Below are 18,026 nucleotides of genomic sequence, written 5' to 3'. Positions count from 1 at the left end.
AATAACAATATTTTGGAGATGATTTCATTTTCAAATAACATAAAAATGAGCAAGAAAAAGGCCATTCTTGAACATGGGGTGAGACATTGTTACTAACTTATTATTTTGAATAATTTATTTCAGTTTTTAGAGGGACAGAAACCAAAAAACTACAGCATGAGTCTACTGGACAAGGATGGCACGGGTATTGAACCAGCATCTGTAGCAACACAGCTTGCACTGCTATGCAGTGTCTTAGACCGTTGCGCGACTCAGGAGCTGTACAGCGTGACTGGTCAGGAGTAGCCTACACTACTACAGTAAGAGCAAAATAATCCTAACTAAATTAAATAAAAACCTTAGTGTAACAATAGTTTTAGTAAGTAATACCGAAGTCGTGCACAATTACCAGTTTCTATTTAGGTTTATGTCACCCATTCATTGTCAGTGACTCAGTAGGACCCAAAAGCATGATCAGTTCTCTAACTCCCCCTTGCGCTGGTCTGGAGCAATGAAGTGTTGACACAGGGTACTGTACTAAACCACAAATTACCTCTAAATCCCACAGCATAATCACAAATCAAATCAAATTTATTTATATAGCCCTTCGTACATCAGCTGATATCTCAAAGTGCTGTACAGAAACCCAGCCTAAAACCCCAAACAGCAAGCAATGCAGGTGTGGAAGCACAGTGGCTAGGAAAAACTCCCTAGAAAGGCCAAAACCTAGGAAGAAACCTAGAGAGGAACCAGGCTATGTGGGGTGGCCAGTCCTCTTCTGGCTGTGCCGGGTGGAGATTATAACAGAACATGGCCAAGATGTTCAAATGTTCATAAATGACCAGCATAGTCGAATAATAATAAGGCAGAACTTTTAGTGGAGCAACTACTGTACCAACCTGGGCGATACCCGATTTGGTCAACCAGTATTACGGAGCTGAGGGTTTGTCCTAGTTTTCTGTGTCTTGTCTGTCGACTGGAATCCTCCCGGGGGAGCCTTCGGGCTTGGGGACCACACCTAACCCTGCAGGATCGGGAGTCGGTGTATGTTTCGCTCTGGCGGGCTTGCAGTTCTCCCCGGAGAATGAGTCACGTGTCCCTAGGTACACCACACTTCTCCCTCACAGGGAGCAGCCATCTTGCCTAGACTCTTGTGTGTTCCACAGTGAACGAACTATGCATTAGCTAGCTTAACAAGAGGAGACCACTGCAGGACTAAGCACACTCTTAACATCCTGACAACACCCCCACGTATAGTACAATAAACTAACGTGGCGTGAGTTACAGCCGACTCACACGTACAGTGCATTCGGAAAGTATTCAGACCCCTTGACTTTTTCCACATTTTGTTACATTATTCTAAAATGTATGAAAACATTTTTTTCCCCTCATCAGTCTACACACAATACCAAAGCAAAAATATATTTTTATACATTTTAGCAAATATATAAAATATTCTAATCCAATTTGTAAGTCGCTCTGGATAAGAGCGTCTGCTAAATGACTTAAATGTAATGTAAATGTAAACTGAAATATCACATTAACATAAGTATTCAGAGCCTTTACTCAGAACATTGTTGAAGCACCTTTGGCAGCGATTACAGCCTCGAGTCTTCTTGGGTATGACACTACAAGCTTGGCACACCTGTATTTGGGAAGTTTCTCACATTCTTCTCTGCAGATCCTCTCAAGCTCAGGTTGGGATTGGGAGCATCGCTGCACAGCTATTTTCAGGTCTCTCCAGAGATGTTTGATCAGGTTCACGTCCGGTCTCTAGCCGGGCCACTCAGGGACATTCAAAGACTTGTCTCGAAGCCAAATGCTGAGTTGTTTTGACTGTGTTCTTAGGGTTGTTGTCCTGTTGGAAGGTGAACCTGCACCCCAGTGTGAGGTCCTGAGTGCTCTGGAGCAGAGTTTCATCAGGGATCTCTATGTACTTGCTCCGTTCATCTTTCCCTCGATCCTGACTAGTCTCCCAAATCCCTGCAGCTGAAAAATATCCCCACAGCATGATGCTGCGACCACCATGCTTCACCGTAGGGATGGTGCCAGGTTTCCTCCAGACTTTACACTTGGCTTTCAGGCCAAAGAGTTCAATCTTGGTTCCATCAGACTAGAGAATCTTGTTTCTCATGATCAGAGTCCTTTAAGAGCCTTTTGGAAAACTCCAAGCAGGCTGTCATGTGCCTTTTACTGAGGAGCAGCTTCCGTCTGGCCACTCTACCATAAAGCCCTGATTGGTGGAGTGCTGCAGAGATCGTTGTCCTTCTGGAAAATTCTCCCATTTCCACAGAGGAACTCTGGAGCTCTGTCAGAGTGACCATCGTGTTTTTTGTCACCTCCCTAACCAAGGCCCTTCCACCCAGATTGCTCAGTTCGTGGTGTTGGTGGTTCCAAACTTCTTCAATTTAAGAATGATGGAGGCCACTGTGTTCTGGGGGACCTTCAATGCTGTAGAAATGTTTTGGTACCCTTCCCCAGATCTGTGCCGACACAATCCTGTCTCAGAGCCCCAAGGACAATTCCTTTGGACACATGGCTTGGTTTTTGCTCTGACATGCACTCTCAACTGTGGGACAGGTGTGTGCCTTTCCAAATCATGTCCAATCAATTGAATTTACCACAGGTTGACTCCAATAAAGAAGTTGTAACATCTCAAGGATGATCAATGGAAACAGGAAGCACCTGAGCTCAATTTCGAGTCTCAAAGCAAAGGGTCAGAACAGGGCTCCGGGCAGCCGAGCTGAAATGGAGGAAAACTCGCCTCCCTGCGTACCTGGCATCCTTTCACTCCCTCCTCTCTACATTTTCCTCCTCTGTCTCTGCTGCTAAAGCCATTTTCTACCACTCTAAATTCCAAGCATCTGCCTCTAACCCTAGGAAGCTCTTTGCCACCTTCTCCTCCCTCCTGAATCTTCCTCCCCTCCCCCCCCCTCCTCCCTCTCTGCAGATGACTTCGTCAACCATTTTGAAAAGAAGGTCGACGACATCCGATCCTCGTTTGCTAAGTCAAACGGCACCGCTGGTTCTGCTCACACTGCCCTACCCTGTGCTCTGACCTCTTTCTCCCCTCTCTCTCCAGATGAAATCTCGCGTCTTGTGACGGCCGGCCGCCCAACAACCTGCACGCTTGACCCTATCCCCTCCTCTCTTCTCCAGACCATTTCCGGAGACCTTCTCCCTTACCTCACCTCGCTCATCAACTCATCCCTGACCGCTGGCTACGTCCCTTCAGTCTTCAAGAGAGCGAGAGTTGCACCCCTTCTGAAAAAACCTACACTCGATTCCTCCGATGTCAACAACTACAGACCAGTATCCCTTCTTTCTTTTCTCTCCAAAACTCTTGAACGTGCCGTCCTTGGCCAGCTCTCCCGCTATCTCTCTCTGAATGACCTTCTTGATCCAAATCAGTCAGGTTTCAAGACTAGTCATTCAACTGAGACTGCTCTTCTCTGTATCACGGAGGCGCTCCGCACTGCTAAAGCTAACTCTCTCTCCTCTGCTCTCATCCTTCTAGACCTATCGGCTGCCTTCGATACTGTGAACCATCAGATCCTCCTCTCCACCCTCTCCGAGTTGGGCATCTCCGGCGCGGCCCACGCTTGGATTGCGTCCTACCTGACAGGTCGCTCCTACCAGGTGGCGTGGCGAGAATCTGTCTCCTCACCACGCGCTCTCACCACTGGTGTCTCCCAGGGCTCTGTTCTAGGCCCTCTCCTATTCTCGCTATACACCAAGTCACTTGGCTCTGTCATAACCTCACATGGTCTCTCCTATCATTGCTATGCAGACGACACACAATTAATCTTCTCCTTTCCCCCTTCTGATGACCAGGTGGCGAATCGCATCTCTGCATGTCTGGCAGACATATCAGTGTGGATGACGGATCACCACCTCAAGCTGAACCTCGGCAAGACGGAGCTGCTCTTCCTCCCGGGGAAGGACTGCCCGTTCCATGATCTCGCCATCACGGTTGACAACTCCATTGTGTCCTCCTCCCAGAGCGCTAAGAAACTTGGCGTGATCCTGGACAACACCCTGTCGTTCTCAACTAACATCAAGGCGGTGGCCCGTTCCTGTAGGTTCATGCTCTACAACATCCGCAGAGTACGACCCTGCCTCACACAGGAAGCGGCACAGGTCCTAATCCAGGCACTTGTCATCTCCCGTCTGGATTACTGCAACTCGCTGTTGGCTGGACTCCCTGCCTGTGCCATTAAACCCCTACAACTCATCCAGAACGCCGCAGCCCGTCTGGTGTTCAACCTTCCCAAGTTCTCTCACGTCACCCCGCTCCTCCGCTCTCTCCACTGGCTTCCAGTTGAAGCTCGCATCCGCTACAAGACCATGGTGCTTGCCTACGGAGCTGTGAGGGGAACGGCACCTCAGTACCTCCAGGCTCTGATCAGGCCCTACACCCAAACAAGGGCACTGCGTTCATCCACCTCTGGCCTGCTCGCCTCCCTACCACTGAGGAAGTACAGCTCCCGCTCAGCCCAGTCAAAACTGTTCGCTGCTCTGGCCCCCCAATGGTGGAACAAACTCCCTCACGACGCCAGGACAGCGGAGTCAATCACCACCTTCCGGAGACACCTGAAACCCCACCTCTTTAAGGAATAACTAGGATAGGATAAGTAATCCTTCTCACCCCCCCCTTTAAGATTTAGATGCACTATTGTAAAGTGACTGTTCTACTTGATGTCATAAGGTGAATGCACCAATTTGTAAGTCGCTCTGGATAAGAGCGTCTGCTAAATGACTTAAATGTAAATGTAATGTAATGGGTCTGGAATACCTATGTAAAGAAGGTATTTCTGTTTTTTTATTTTTAATATATAAAATTTAAAACCTGTTTTCGCTTTGTCATTATGGGGTATTGTATGTAGATTGATCAGGCAAAACATTTCTTTAATACATTTTAGAATAAGGCTGTAACGTAATAAAATGCGGAAAAGGTCAAGAGGTCTGAATACTTTCCAAATGCACTGTATAAGCAAAGATTGAGCTAACGTGTGTGTGTGTGTGCTCTGCCCCTCCTCCCACGATCAGGCAGTTCATACCCAATTCACGTCTCCTTTCCTTCAGTCTCATACACTAAGGCTGTTACTGTAGGTCTATAGTATCTGACGTATACAGTATTGCACAGTATAGAGACTTAGTAATATCCCACTGTTGGCTTCACTTTCACAGAGAAACAAAATAACTATTATTGTGTTTCATTGTGAGAGATGTGTACCCCTGCCTACGGGGAAGCACACTCTGCCTGCATGACCCGTCTTGGGTTAGATCACGCACGGAGAGTGGTTAGAGAACCTAACAGTTGTTTGTTCTGAACCTCCTTTGGAGAACACATGCCTGGAGGGGATGAGGGCCCCAGTACAGTACTACGCATCTGAAGACCATATTCCCCCCTCTGACGTGATGAGTCGCCACGGCAGCACCCCTTGGCCACTTTGGGGGCCCCCTTCAAACTTAGTACGGCTGAAGAGTTGATCTGCCTCAAACGTACGGCGAAAAGCCTGCGGGAGAAAGTGAATGCTTTATGTGGGGGTGATGACGGCGACGATGCCCTCTCTCTCCGCGCTACAGACGAGTTGGAGTTGGGTGACAGTGCTTCAGTGTTCCGAGCACATCAGGGATCGACCCAGTCCACAGCGCCATCTGTAGCTGGGAACACTGCTACAGAGGCACCCCCGGTGGTGAAGGAAGCAACACGGGAGATTTTAGCGAGAGTGACTATCGCCCTGGAAGAAGCACCATCTGAGCTGCTCCTTATCCCCATCTGCCCCCAGCCTCCCTGACAAGGAGATCATTGGCAAGGTGCCTCGCCTCAAACCAGGACCAGAAAGAGTAAGTGATGAACGGCTGCAAAGCACTTTCGGTACCCTCTCCATCATGGTGCACCTCGTAAACGCGGCTACGATGCTGCAATCATACCTTGCCCTGCTGATCCCTCGCATCCCAGGGGTTCGTGATGAGCTTAAGGAGGTCACAGAGGTGTCAAGGCTACTCCAGACAGACATGGTATGTGCCAACGGCAAGGCTTCGGCTTCAGTGATGACTTCACACCGCCATCTTTGGCTGACAGAATCTAAACTGCCACCGCTAGTTCAGAAAACATTCTTGAAGCTCCCCTTCACACCAGGTTCCACCTTTGGGCCAGGGGCCAACAACATCAAGCAGACTACAAAACTGCGTAAAAATAGAGACTTTGCAGGAGTTCTAGGTAACTGGGCTCCCTACCACCACCGCCCCTCGGAGGAGCTGAAAGACAGGGCAGGATGTCCAGAGGGCTCCAGCAACTTCTTGGCCACCCTCCTCCCCCACTGAAACAGCAGGGGCAGGGAAATGGGAACCAGCGTTTTACACCACAAGGACAAGAGTCGTGACCACCCTTACAAGCAGCGGCATGCGGCTAAGAAGGATGGGCCCCGGCACCCCTCCTGGGGTGCTGGCGGTCGGCCTCAGCGGTCTCACCCAGGCCCAAAGGGCAAACTGGGAGATTTAGGTGGAGTCTCCCTGGGTACTGGGCACAGTCCTGGGGGCATACAAACTCCAGTTCTAATGCCGAACGCCCTCCTACAGGGGCATCTTGGTCACCTCGTGGCACGCCGGTTGGAGATGTCCTTGCTCAGAAGCGAGGCTACAATCAAGAAGGTAGAGCCACTAGAATGGCTGGGTGCGTTCTACTCCAGGTATTTCATAGTGCCGAAAAAGGACTGCAGCTTTCGGACGATCCTGGACCTGCGCGGCCTCAACAAATGTTTAAAGGAGCTCAAGTTGAAGATGCTCCCGAGACGACCATGGTTCAGCCTCCTGTTGTCCCTCCTCTCTGGGACCCAATGGCAGCTGCTGCTGAGACCCAATAAATTGGGAAAGTCTAGGCATTCAGGACAAGTGGTTAACAAGCTGCAGAATGCCAGGGCTTCCTCCACTAACGCGTCGTATCAAATGCGGTGGGGCATATTCTGTACTTGGTGTGAGGGTCATAATGTTACCCTCAAGTCGTGTGATGTACAAACGGTTTTACACTTTTTTACAATCACTGCTAGATGCGGGTCGAGTGTCATCTACTTTCAAAGTGTATTTGGCCAGATGGGCATCCAGCACTTTTGCTAGGTACTATCAAGTCAATGTTGCTGCCGCAAACAGGTCGGGATGGATGTTGGGTGTTGCCTCCACGTCGCTGGAGGGGGATAGAGGCAGCTGTTTAAGGGGGCCAGCCACAGCACTACCCAGTACATGTGACTAATCTGAAATTCTTAAACAGAATGTACCCTGCCGAGCGGAAGGATACCATATTGGAGTGATCTAATAGCTCATGTAACTGTAATTACATACGTAACCTTTTCCTGTAGTCCGGCCCATTAAGTGCTGTCAATCAATATCATCCAACATAGCAGTTACAGACAAATAAGAAATGCTAACAGGGGTAGAGGGTCTGTCTGCCCGCTTATCTGCTCTTTCACCGCAGATGAGATCACTACACTGCCTGATACACCAGAACGTGTTTTGCACTTAAATCAGCAGTGAGTTAAAAAACACTATGGACTCAGTTATGGCCAATGTTCCCTCTAAACTGCGGGCGTGTGCGCGGCTCCCCTCGGATTGCCGCACAGAAGAAATATGAGCCTGAGCAAAGAAGTATGACATTAAACTTCATTCAATGTTCCACAGCTTTTCCCTTTAGTTAACACTATGAATGTTTCGCTCTACTGTGGGGGAAAAAAAAAGAGGTTTCTTGCAGCCTATGAGAGCAGCCTAACCAGGCTGTATCACATCCGGCCGTGATTGGGGTCCCATAGGGCGGCGCGCAATTGGCCCAGCGTCTTCCGGGTTTAGCCGGGGCAGGCCGTCATTGTAAATTAGAATTTGTTCTTAACTGACTTACCTAGTTAAACAAAGGTTGTTGTTTTTTATTACAAAAAATGTGAGCTTAGGCAGGAGATATTTGCTTTTCTCCATGATTGCCCCCACAAGAAAGCCAACACATATCTAGCAAATGATTGATGAGGAGTTCGTATCAGATGGGGGGGGGGGTTTCAGTGACATCTTCATTCAATTGAATGGACTTCATTTGGGACTACAGGGGAGGGATAAAACAGTTATTCACATGACTGAAAAAAAAACGAATTTATTTCTCTTTATAAAGTAGTTTATTTTCTCCTCTGATTTTAGCCCCCAAAAAACACTACATTTCTCTACACTGCGCAACTATATTCAGTCATCATCAGTACAGATCAATGTCAAAATTTTTAGACAAACTGAAAGCTAACTTTGCAATGAGATTTGATGAGTTGAAGTCCCCATTGAGCTGGTGCAGTTTGTTACAGGAACCTGTTCTCTACTGATGCGCTGGGAGAGAGCCTTCTCCACAAAAACTAGTCAACTGAGATATGCTGTGCATAAAAGGTTTCTGTGTGTAAATGAAAACAAAAGATGAAGTTATGTACGTAAAACGAACAGGAAAGTAAAAAATAATTAATGTGATCCAGGTCAACTGCGTTATAAGTACAAATGCATTCCATTGTTTAAGCAATTTGATGCACAGAATTAGGCTAATCTTGAAGCACTTAAAATTCACTCTAAATTATTTTTTATTTTATTTAAATAAAAGTGCTTTATAAGATTATAATCCATAATTATAATGCATTGTTTTTATACCAGTTTTAGGAAGAGTAATCCCATGTAGAAAATGTCCCTGTAAATAACCTTTCCAATCTGGCCCCCATAATATAATAGTTGAATAGCCTTGCAATAAAAGGCTTTTAGGTTTCCCCAGCAGACCAGAAATGTCAGAGGGGAGTGTGTAATTTCAGAGGTAATAGAGACCAGAGTGTGTTTACCTGCTCGACAGCGTCTGGATGGCAGGTCAGCAACCTGGTACCAGCGGTCCTCCTTGAAGTCATAGCACTCCACACTGCGGATGGCTTTAGGAGCCTGACCACCACCACTATCATCACCTAACACACACACACACACAACAAGAGGGGTCCTATTTAGCTACATGTAACAGTGTGTGTGTATAAATAACAGTGTGTGTGTGTCTGTACGTGTGTGTGTATGCGCGCATATGTGTGTTGTCTGACCTTAGGCAGGCTGATAGGCGTGCGTGGGCGTGTACGGTCAGTCTTGATCAGGTGGCGCTGATCAGAGGGCAGGAGGTGGTACTTCATGGCCTCTATCAGGAAGTCCTTGCAGATGTTGTTGTTTTTGATCAAGGCCTCCTCCTCCACTATCTACTCCACGGACACAGCACAGTGAGCACACGCAAAGTACAGACAGGAAGACAATACAGCCACATGAAACAAGCACAATGTGTACAATATTTTCAAGTTCACCATCTGGAATAAAACATATACACCGGTTTTCACATCTCACAGTATGATTTCTATGCTGGAGAATTTGGGAGCTTGATTCATTATTAATGCTATGTGAAAAAACAAGATGAGTGGTGGTGATGAGTGTGACCCACCTGTACCAGGTAATCTCTGGACAGTAGTGGCAAACGAACGTGCTCCATCAGCTTTGGCATGTGCTCCAGACGAGCTTCCTTGTTGTGTTTTATCCATGCAACCATGGCCTCAAACACCTGAGACAGAGAACACAGAGTTAATTACATTTACGGGGGAGGACAAGAACTGGATCTAACCGGTGCTGTGACTCCCCTCTATCTGAACACACAGACAGCCAGCCATCTGCCATCTCTCTCTCTCTCTCTAGCTCATCCAACCTGCTCAGTTCCCTGAATTTAGATGGGATCAGAACCGTGATTGAAGAGACAGGAGACAGGGGCAAAGACATTAGAAACAGGGCTGGTGTCATGTTGGTGTGTACGTGTGGGTTGGCTTTGCTTTGTATACACATTAGCAAGTGGAGCATGAGGCCTGGAGTGGGTTGGTCAGCACTGGCAGCAGCAGCTCTCTCTCTCCCTCTATGGTAAGTCACTCTGGGACGGGGATCAGGCTGTTTGTGACATGGCTGTCCTCTACTACAGCAGGAGTGAGTCATGAGGAGTCTGTTGTTATGGTGAGTGTCATCTGAATAAGACCAGGAGGAGAGAGCTTGAGAGCCTGAGCTAATTCATAGCACAGATAGTGGAGTTCCTGGAATGCACTTGTCTTGCATAGTAATTGGAAGTGAAGTACTCTTCATAGGATAGGTTAGGATAGGAGTCTGCAGTGTGTGACTGAACAGAAGCAGAGGGAAGTTTGGGATGTTCTGGTGGCTGACCTTCTCCTCTGTGGACACTGTGAGTTTGTCGCTGGAGATTAGACTGCACACCTGCTGTAGAGACAGGCCCATGAACTCCTCTCCCAGCATCACCTCTGAGAAATGCTGCTCTGTTAAACAAACACAAGCACATGGTTAAGCAACACAACTAGGCTTCTCACAGAATCTTACACCCCTGAGAAATGACAAAGGTCATCAGCATATGGCCAGCAAGCTCCAGTAGTTTACCACGTCTCCACAATGTAAGGTCAAATTTGATATACTCAATCTTGACAGCTAGCTGGGATACTGGGCTTTAGAAGAAGAATGTCCATGCAAAACAGGACAAGGGTAATATCTTCTAACAGTAGTCTTAATCAAGAAATTCCAAAGGTTTTTTTCTGGGTAAAAAATGGGTGTTGTGGTGGGCGTGGCAATGAGCGCGGTCGGCAAAGATTTTAGAGCCCCCATTCTTGGCAATGTAGAGATTTTTTTTTAAATTCCACAAGTTTCTCCATGCAGCTGAGAATATATTTAGCCGTTTAAAGCGAATTGCAGTTTTAAAGCGAATTTCCTACAATTCTACACATTTTGCCATGCAGCCGAGAGAAAATGTTGCCATTTTAAAGCTAGTTTCCTGCAATTCTATGCATTTTGCCATGGATAATGCTATGTTCTTCTGCTCAAACAGAATAACAAAATGAATACTGATAAATTTATTGTTTTTTTTTTTTTTCAGGTTCTCCCCGTCTAAGCTTTTATTTTGGTGATTGTTGGTTCTCAAAAATTATATTATAAAAATATATATAGGTCCATTATCTGGTTTTAGTCCTTTGAATCCTCTGAAACCATTTTTCCATCCCGAAAATATATATTTTTAAATTATAATAAAATTACCATTTGGACTTAGGTGACCGGAAAAAAAGCTTAGGCGGCCCGCCCAAGGATTAGATTACAGTGGTAGAAAGTAGCCTATCATAAATGCCAACTTTGTACAGTATAGGATTACCAGTATCACAATACAATAAAAGAAGTATGGCAAGGAAAGAAAACCTGAAGCGGGAAACAAACATCATTATGTTGTCATCCAGTTACATTTGTTTAGTTTTCAAGCTACAGCACACAATATTTGACATAAAGCAGGTTTTTGAAGATCCAAAGAGTTTGGTCTGCGCCACGGTTAAATTTTTGCCATGGAAAATCGAGTATTGAGATTCTAGTTTTGCCTCAAGCCTTCTGCAGTTTGCTTTTTAACTGCCTTCTGACCAAGACAGAGGCCAGTTTCTCCATCCCCTCCCCTAATTCCCACATGCTCTGCCTGTTAAATCCTAGAAGTGAGGTGGGAGTCCACTCACCAGCATAGGCATGGGACTGGTTGAGGAGCTGTGTGCATGTGTGGAGGTCAGCAAAGGCTCGAATGCCCAGACAGTTGGTAGAGTGCAGCTGGCTCTGCAGGAACTCACAGCACACCTGCCTCACGTCCATAAGCTGCAGGAGACTGGCTGCAGGCAGGAGTACCTACAGAGACACACCTTAGGTCAGAACACAGAGCAGGAGACACTATAGACAAAACAGACGTCTAAGCAACCCACAAAAGGGAGAGAGAAAAGAGAGAGCAGGCCCCATAAAAGACACAATCATCAGGACAACTAATAGAATACACAGTAGCAGGGAACAAATCTCATTGTGCTTGTTTTTCTAATGCCAAGCAAATCTCCATGTTTTTATTTAGAACTCAGAGGATTTTAATATTATTGAACGGTTTGAAGAATATTTTGGAGGCAGACTCATTCCAATTGAATTCCAGTGTTAGAGTTAATACCAAAGTAGAAGCCAACCGAAACAGAGGCCAGACTCAGAATGGACAAAGGGCCGGAAACAGCCAAATATTTACTAGGATAAGGGCTTAAACTGGGAAAAACACAAAACAAGGACAGCAGGGATATACAGGGGAACTCTGCATCCCTGGCTGTTTCTCAGACTTTAACCGGACAACTGGAATAATATGTACTGGTGGTATATGTTGGTCAATTCTAAAGGAGCCATTTGGCTTCTCTGGTTTATTAGCCTCCATCCTGCCAGTCTGTTGGTACTATTGTGTGCTTTAACAGGCAGCCCAGCGCTCCCATTTGCCCACATCCCCACGCAGTGCAAACACATAGAAACTAGGTCACTTAGCTCGGCTCTTCTTTGAAAAGCCCTGTGATTATTCATGTTTTTGCCTGTTGCCCTTAGGTCTGAACAGGGAGCTACAGGCTGACTATTATAGTGGGTGTTTTACGCAGCTGTGGTCCACACATTCTGAGAGAGCCCACACAGAAAGTACTGTAGCACCACACACACACAATGAAAAATGATCCAGTCTTATGACGAGACTTGGATGCCATTCTAAAACACACACACACGTCTAAGCAGGCATGTTGCAAACACAGAGGATTTCCCCTTGCTCCATGCACATTTCCTGAGCTAATAATAACAGGAAATACCCTGCCTGCTGAAACACTGGCCTCACCAGCAAGGAAGGAGCAGACTGTCAACGCAGGAGAAAGGGAAAGGCCCGGGTAGGTGAAGACAATTCTATGCCACTTAAACAGCCAGTAAATTGTAAGAGTCCAATGAAGGAATACAACAGCAACATGAAAGGATCCATGGAATCCAATGCTGTACTCGGTTTAACTTGGTTGAGACACAGATGGGGACGCTGTAGCTCACCTGAACATTGTTCTCTGTTACTTCAATCTCAGCTGTATAGATATAGTCCACCAGCTTCCTAAGTGTCTGACCATCCACATCCCTGATCTCCACCTGCTGGGCTTTGCTCTCACTCATGTCCCCTGTCCACCACACACATAGTGAGAGAAACCACTTGAGAAGGTTTTATGTGACAAGAGGAACACAATCATCTCACTGTTGCAATAAAGCGGGCCTCACTTTCACAACATTTTTCACTTGACCCATTACTTTCACAATGATGACAAATGTAATCTATACACACAAATGCATAACATACACTATTTACCTTGAACTATATGAAGTGTAACAATACCTGTGAACATGGCACAGAAGTAGGGGCTGCAGGAGGCTAGCACCAACTTGTGAGCTGGCACCTCTATGTTTCCCGCCACCAACAGAACGTCGCACAGCATTTTCTTACTGTAAACACAAAAGATCCGAAAGGGTGGCTGTTAATGAACGGTGTTTTCAACAATCATCATACTGATGATTTCTTATTAACTGTCAACTGGATGTATAAATGCTCCCGCTGTGTGCCAAGGTCATTGTATTAGGTAATTGCACAGTAGGCTACTTGGTGCCAAGAATAGGCTGTTATGTATAATGTGTAGGCTATTAATGTGTATAATGAGTTATATTATCAACACATTACAATACTTATTTTCAATGATGGAAAAAGGGGATACTATGGAACTAGATCATTTCAGCAAGCCATGACACCCACCATCTCAAATTGTTCTGAAATCGATTTTGTACTTAGAAACAGACCCCACGCCAATCCGACACCAACAACATCCAGCCGTGATTGGGAGTCCCATAGTGCGGCGCACAATTGGCCCAGCATCGTCCGGGTTTGGCCGGGGTAGGCCATCATTGTAAATAAGAATTTGTTCTTAACTGACATGCCTAGTTTAAAAAAGTGGAGGTTCCGTGGGTGGGTTTTAACAATGTCTTTGGATTACTTGTGTCTTACTCACTAGCCAGGTTTCCATCCAACCTTTTTATGCGAGTAAAGTATGTGTCAGATCAAAAATGTCATGATAAGCCTGATGGAAACATAAAATGTTTTGGTAAACTTTCCAAATGTTGACAAAACAAAATAAGCTAGAGAAGGTGGGAAATGTAGGTGGAAGTAGTTTTATGAGCAAATATTGATATAATAACCATCATATCAAAGTAAACTTGTTTACTTGTTTCGCAATGACATGTTGTGTGGTCCTCCCACTATGACTCGTTGGGAAGGAAAGCATGCAGTTTCTTAGGCTTCAGGCTACAGAAATAAATTAGGATTACTTCATTGTTGGCTTTAGAGCTCGCAAGAAAAGCTTTTCACTGTACTTTTGCATGTGACATTAAAACTTGAAGATTAAATAAGTTATAATGAACTTCACAGGGTGGTGAAAGTGCAAGGTGATGAGCTTGATGCTCCTTTCCAATAAGTATTGAGGGTCTTTCTCTGGTGACATGATCATCGATGCTTGGCTGCCATTTGACAAATAAAGATTCTCGCTCTTTTGTCCATAATAATCTCATCGTGTAGGCTATAGGTGTGCTCTAGCCAACAGCGCTATCCGCTCACACGGTATCAAATCTAATTGTATTCAACATTCTGGCTTGAAGAGAATTAGAGAGGTCCATTTCCAGACTTTAGTGTATTTAAGAAATTTACTCATCTGTGTCCTGGCAAGGGTGAAACCAACCCACCTCCTTAAGTCATTCATCAGCTGAAAAGCCTTTCTCATATGGGTGTGGTTGAAGGTGTGCATCCCTGCATCCACTGCATCCTCCTCGGAGTCACAGGTTGGCTGCTGGACACTAGATTCTTGACTGGTCAGGGATAAACTGGACATAAATAGACTTACCTAGCTAGGATAGCTCAAAGATCATTAACCTCAGTCATAACCCTAGCGGATTAAACTCCACACCATGGTGAAGGAGTGGAGCAGAGACCTGGCTTTGTGGAATCTAGCTCGGACTACATCGATTCGCCCAGATTCAATACACACACAAACACACACACATACACATACACCACCGTTCAAAAGTTTGGGGTCAATTAGAAATGTCCTTGTTTTTGAAGGAAAAGCACATTTTTTGTCCATTAAAATAACATCAAATTGATCAGAAATACAGTGTAGACATTGTTAATGTTGTAAATGACTATTGTAGCTGTAAAGGGCAGATTTTTTAATGGAATATCTACATTAAATTCCCAATCTGGCCCTCAAACCATCATGGTCACCTAATAATCCCCGGTTTACAATTGGCTCATTAATCCCCCTCCTCTCCCCTGTAACTATTCCCCAGGTCGTTGCAAATGAGAACATGTTCTCAGTCAACTTACCTGGTAAAATAACAGATAAATAAATTAAAAATTAAAAAACATAGGCATACAGAGGCCCATTATCAGCAACTATCACTCCTGTGTTCCAATGGCACGTTGCGTTAGCTAATCCAAGTTTATCATTTTAAAAGGCTAATTGATCATTAGAAAACCCTTTTTGAATTATGTTAGCACAGCTGAAAACTGTTGTTCTGATTAAAGAAACAATAAAACTGGCCTTCTTTAGACTAGTTTGAGTATCTGGAGCATCAGCATTTGTGGGTTCAATTACAGGCTCAAAATGGCCAGAAACAAAGTACCTTCTTCTGAAACTCGTCAGTCTATTCTTGTTCTGAGAAATTAAGGCTATTTCATGCGAGAAATTTCCAAGAAACTGAAGATCTTGTACAATGCTGTGTACTACTCCCTTCACAGAACAGCACAAACTGGCTCTAACCAGAATAAAAAGAGGAGAGGGAAGCCCCAGTGCACACCTGAGCAAGAGGACAAGTATATTAGTGTCTAGTTTGAGAAACAGACACCTCAAGTCCTCAACTGGCAGCTTCATTCAATTGTACCCGCAAAACACCAGTTTCAACGTCAACAGTGAAGAGGCGACTCCGGGATGCTGGCCATCTAGGCAGAGTTCCTCTGTCGGTGTTATTTTACCCATCTTAATCTTTTATTGGCCAGTCTGAGATATGGCTTTTTCTTTGCAACTCTGCCTAGAAGGCCAGCATCCCAGAGTCGACCTCTTCACTGTCGATGTTGAGACTGGTGTTTTGCGGGTACTATTTAATCAAGCTAACAGTTGAGGTAAAGGGTGGCTTTTTGAAGAATATCAAATATATTTTTATTTGTATAACACTTTTTTGGTTACTACATGATCCCGTATGTGTTTATTCATAGTTTTTGATGTATTCACTATTATTCTACAGTGTAGAAAATAGTACAAATAAAGAGAAACCCTTGAATGAATAGGTGTTCTAAAAACTTTTGACTGGTTGTGTATGTATGTATGTATGTATGTATGTATGTATGTATGTATGTATGTATGTATGTATGTATGTATGTATGTATGTATGTATGTATGTATGTATGTATGTATGTATGTGAAACGGCTACCTATGTTTGTACTCTGTAGTTGTGTTCCTTTCTTTGTTTCCTGAAATTCACACTTTTCAGTAAACGTGAATCAAATACACCCATCGACTGTTTGCTCATTGCTGTAAAATGGCAACTCCGCGCAAATTCCAATTAAATCTCAACAAGGAAACAGTCGGTAGTTGTATTTGTTTAAGGTTTATTGAAAAATTAGAGATTTCAGCAAACAAAAAGGCTCACAACTACAGAGCACAAACCTATGTACACGGTAGTTTCATAATTTAATTTTTTTTGAAGTCTTGACTTTGGGCGAATCGATGTGGTCGGAGCTAGTCATCAGAAACTTCCTTCACCGTGGAGTTAAGTCAACTGTCGTCACCCCGGCTTGTACAAAGATAGCATTAACAAAATACAACTGTAATTTCAAAAGATAATGCTGGGTTCTCACTGCTCAATAACTGAGCAAAATATATTTTAAAGGACAACGTATAGTAACGTATGCTTCAGTACAGTGGCTACAGTTTCTAGGTGGCTAACGCCTGTACTGTGTGCTAACACAGAGAGTACAGTAACGTTACTAGCAACTGATGTGTTGGTCGTTAGTTACCTAGCTGGCAAGGTAGTAATTTGGCAGTTATTATCTTTAGCTATGACTTGGTTACTAGTACCACGATATAATAAGTATGTGTTACCCTTATTGACAAACTAGAAGATAGGTACAGCTGTCCCGGGCTTGCTTTTTGTTCACGCTGTTCGCGTAGCTTGCTAATGTTAGCTAGCTACATCAGCATAAAAATGCGTGCAGTACAGTAGTTCGCTAGCAAGTTAGCCAGCTATTCATGGAAAATGCCAAATCTCTATAAATCAACTTGCAAGTTATATCCGACAACAGCTGTACGGTATTCACCGGAAGACTACACTTACATCACGACTCCTCTGACAACTTACCCCAACGTTGCACAGTCCATGATATCAGATATGCTGCATGAGTTGTACCGGGGTTGGCTACGGGCCCATGCACAAAATGAATCGTTCAAAGTCCAACACAACACTCACTGCATGAGGTGGCTTATCGAATCTACACTTATTCATTAGCGGACAAATAAACCTAGCTAATAAGCAGACATCTTGTCATGGTTACTGCTCATTTCCTTTCTACCCTAAACTATTAACAAAATGTGTTATTTTCTGACTGAGCATGAAAGGCTAGAGAATGTGTTTCCCAGTCACTGCTGCTTCATCCTGCCCCATTTTCAATCGACAAAGCTTTGTTCCACCGGAGGAAAATCTTGGTTCTGCTTGCTCCCGCGTTGCTAGGTTACGGAGTGTCTGGACGATGAAGAAGGATCCAATCAAGCAATGGTCGTTGTCGATTACAAACTAGCAAGCCATCAATTAGATAACGTGGTAATATATCAACATAATATAGAATATTGATGTACTAACTAATTACATATGAGTTAACATTAGGCCATTCAAAATAGTTATCGCCCAAAGTTTTAGCTAGCAAAAATGTGGAAGCTTATTTAGGGCTAGAAGTGTGAGGGTCTATGACAGTGAATTTGAAATGTGAGAATGTAGGCCTAATGTGTTTCACTTTTTTTTTTAGAAAGTCATCGTTGTTTCAAGGTTGCTTAAAACAGCATGCATACTACATTACAATAAAATTAGCTCA

At 44.7% G+C, this 18,026-nt stretch overlaps 1 protein-coding gene across 1 annotated transcript in view; it reads right to left on the bottom strand.

Annotated features, from left to right (window-relative positions):
• Positions 1–17,635, bottom strand: part of LOC123993215 (kelch-like protein 3) — a 32,523-nt gene extending 14,888 nt beyond the window's left edge. The window contains 10 exon segments of the mRNA XM_046295113.1: positions 8,826–8,930; positions 8,933–8,942; positions 9,069–9,218; positions 9,455–9,571; positions 10,213–10,322; positions 11,547–11,709; positions 12,904–13,025; positions 13,238–13,344; positions 14,629–14,751; positions 17,300–17,635. Of these exon segments, the coding sequence (XP_046151069.1) occupies positions 8,826–8,930; positions 8,933–8,942; positions 9,069–9,218; positions 9,455–9,571; positions 10,213–10,322; positions 11,547–11,709; positions 12,904–13,025; positions 13,238–13,344; positions 14,629–14,751; positions 17,300–17,319 (1,027 nt within the window). The 5' untranslated portion in view covers positions 17,320–17,635.
• Positions 17,636–18,026: the final 391 nt, after the last annotated feature.

Source organism: Oncorhynchus gorbuscha, linkage group LG13 (genome assembly GCF_021184085.1).
Source record: "Oncorhynchus gorbuscha isolate QuinsamMale2020 ecotype Even-year linkage group LG13, OgorEven_v1.0, whole genome shotgun sequence".
In the NCBI taxonomy this organism is placed as follows: domain Eukaryota; kingdom Metazoa; phylum Chordata; class Actinopteri; order Salmoniformes; family Salmonidae; genus Oncorhynchus; species Oncorhynchus gorbuscha.
This window is presented reverse-complemented; position numbering and strand designations above follow the sequence as displayed.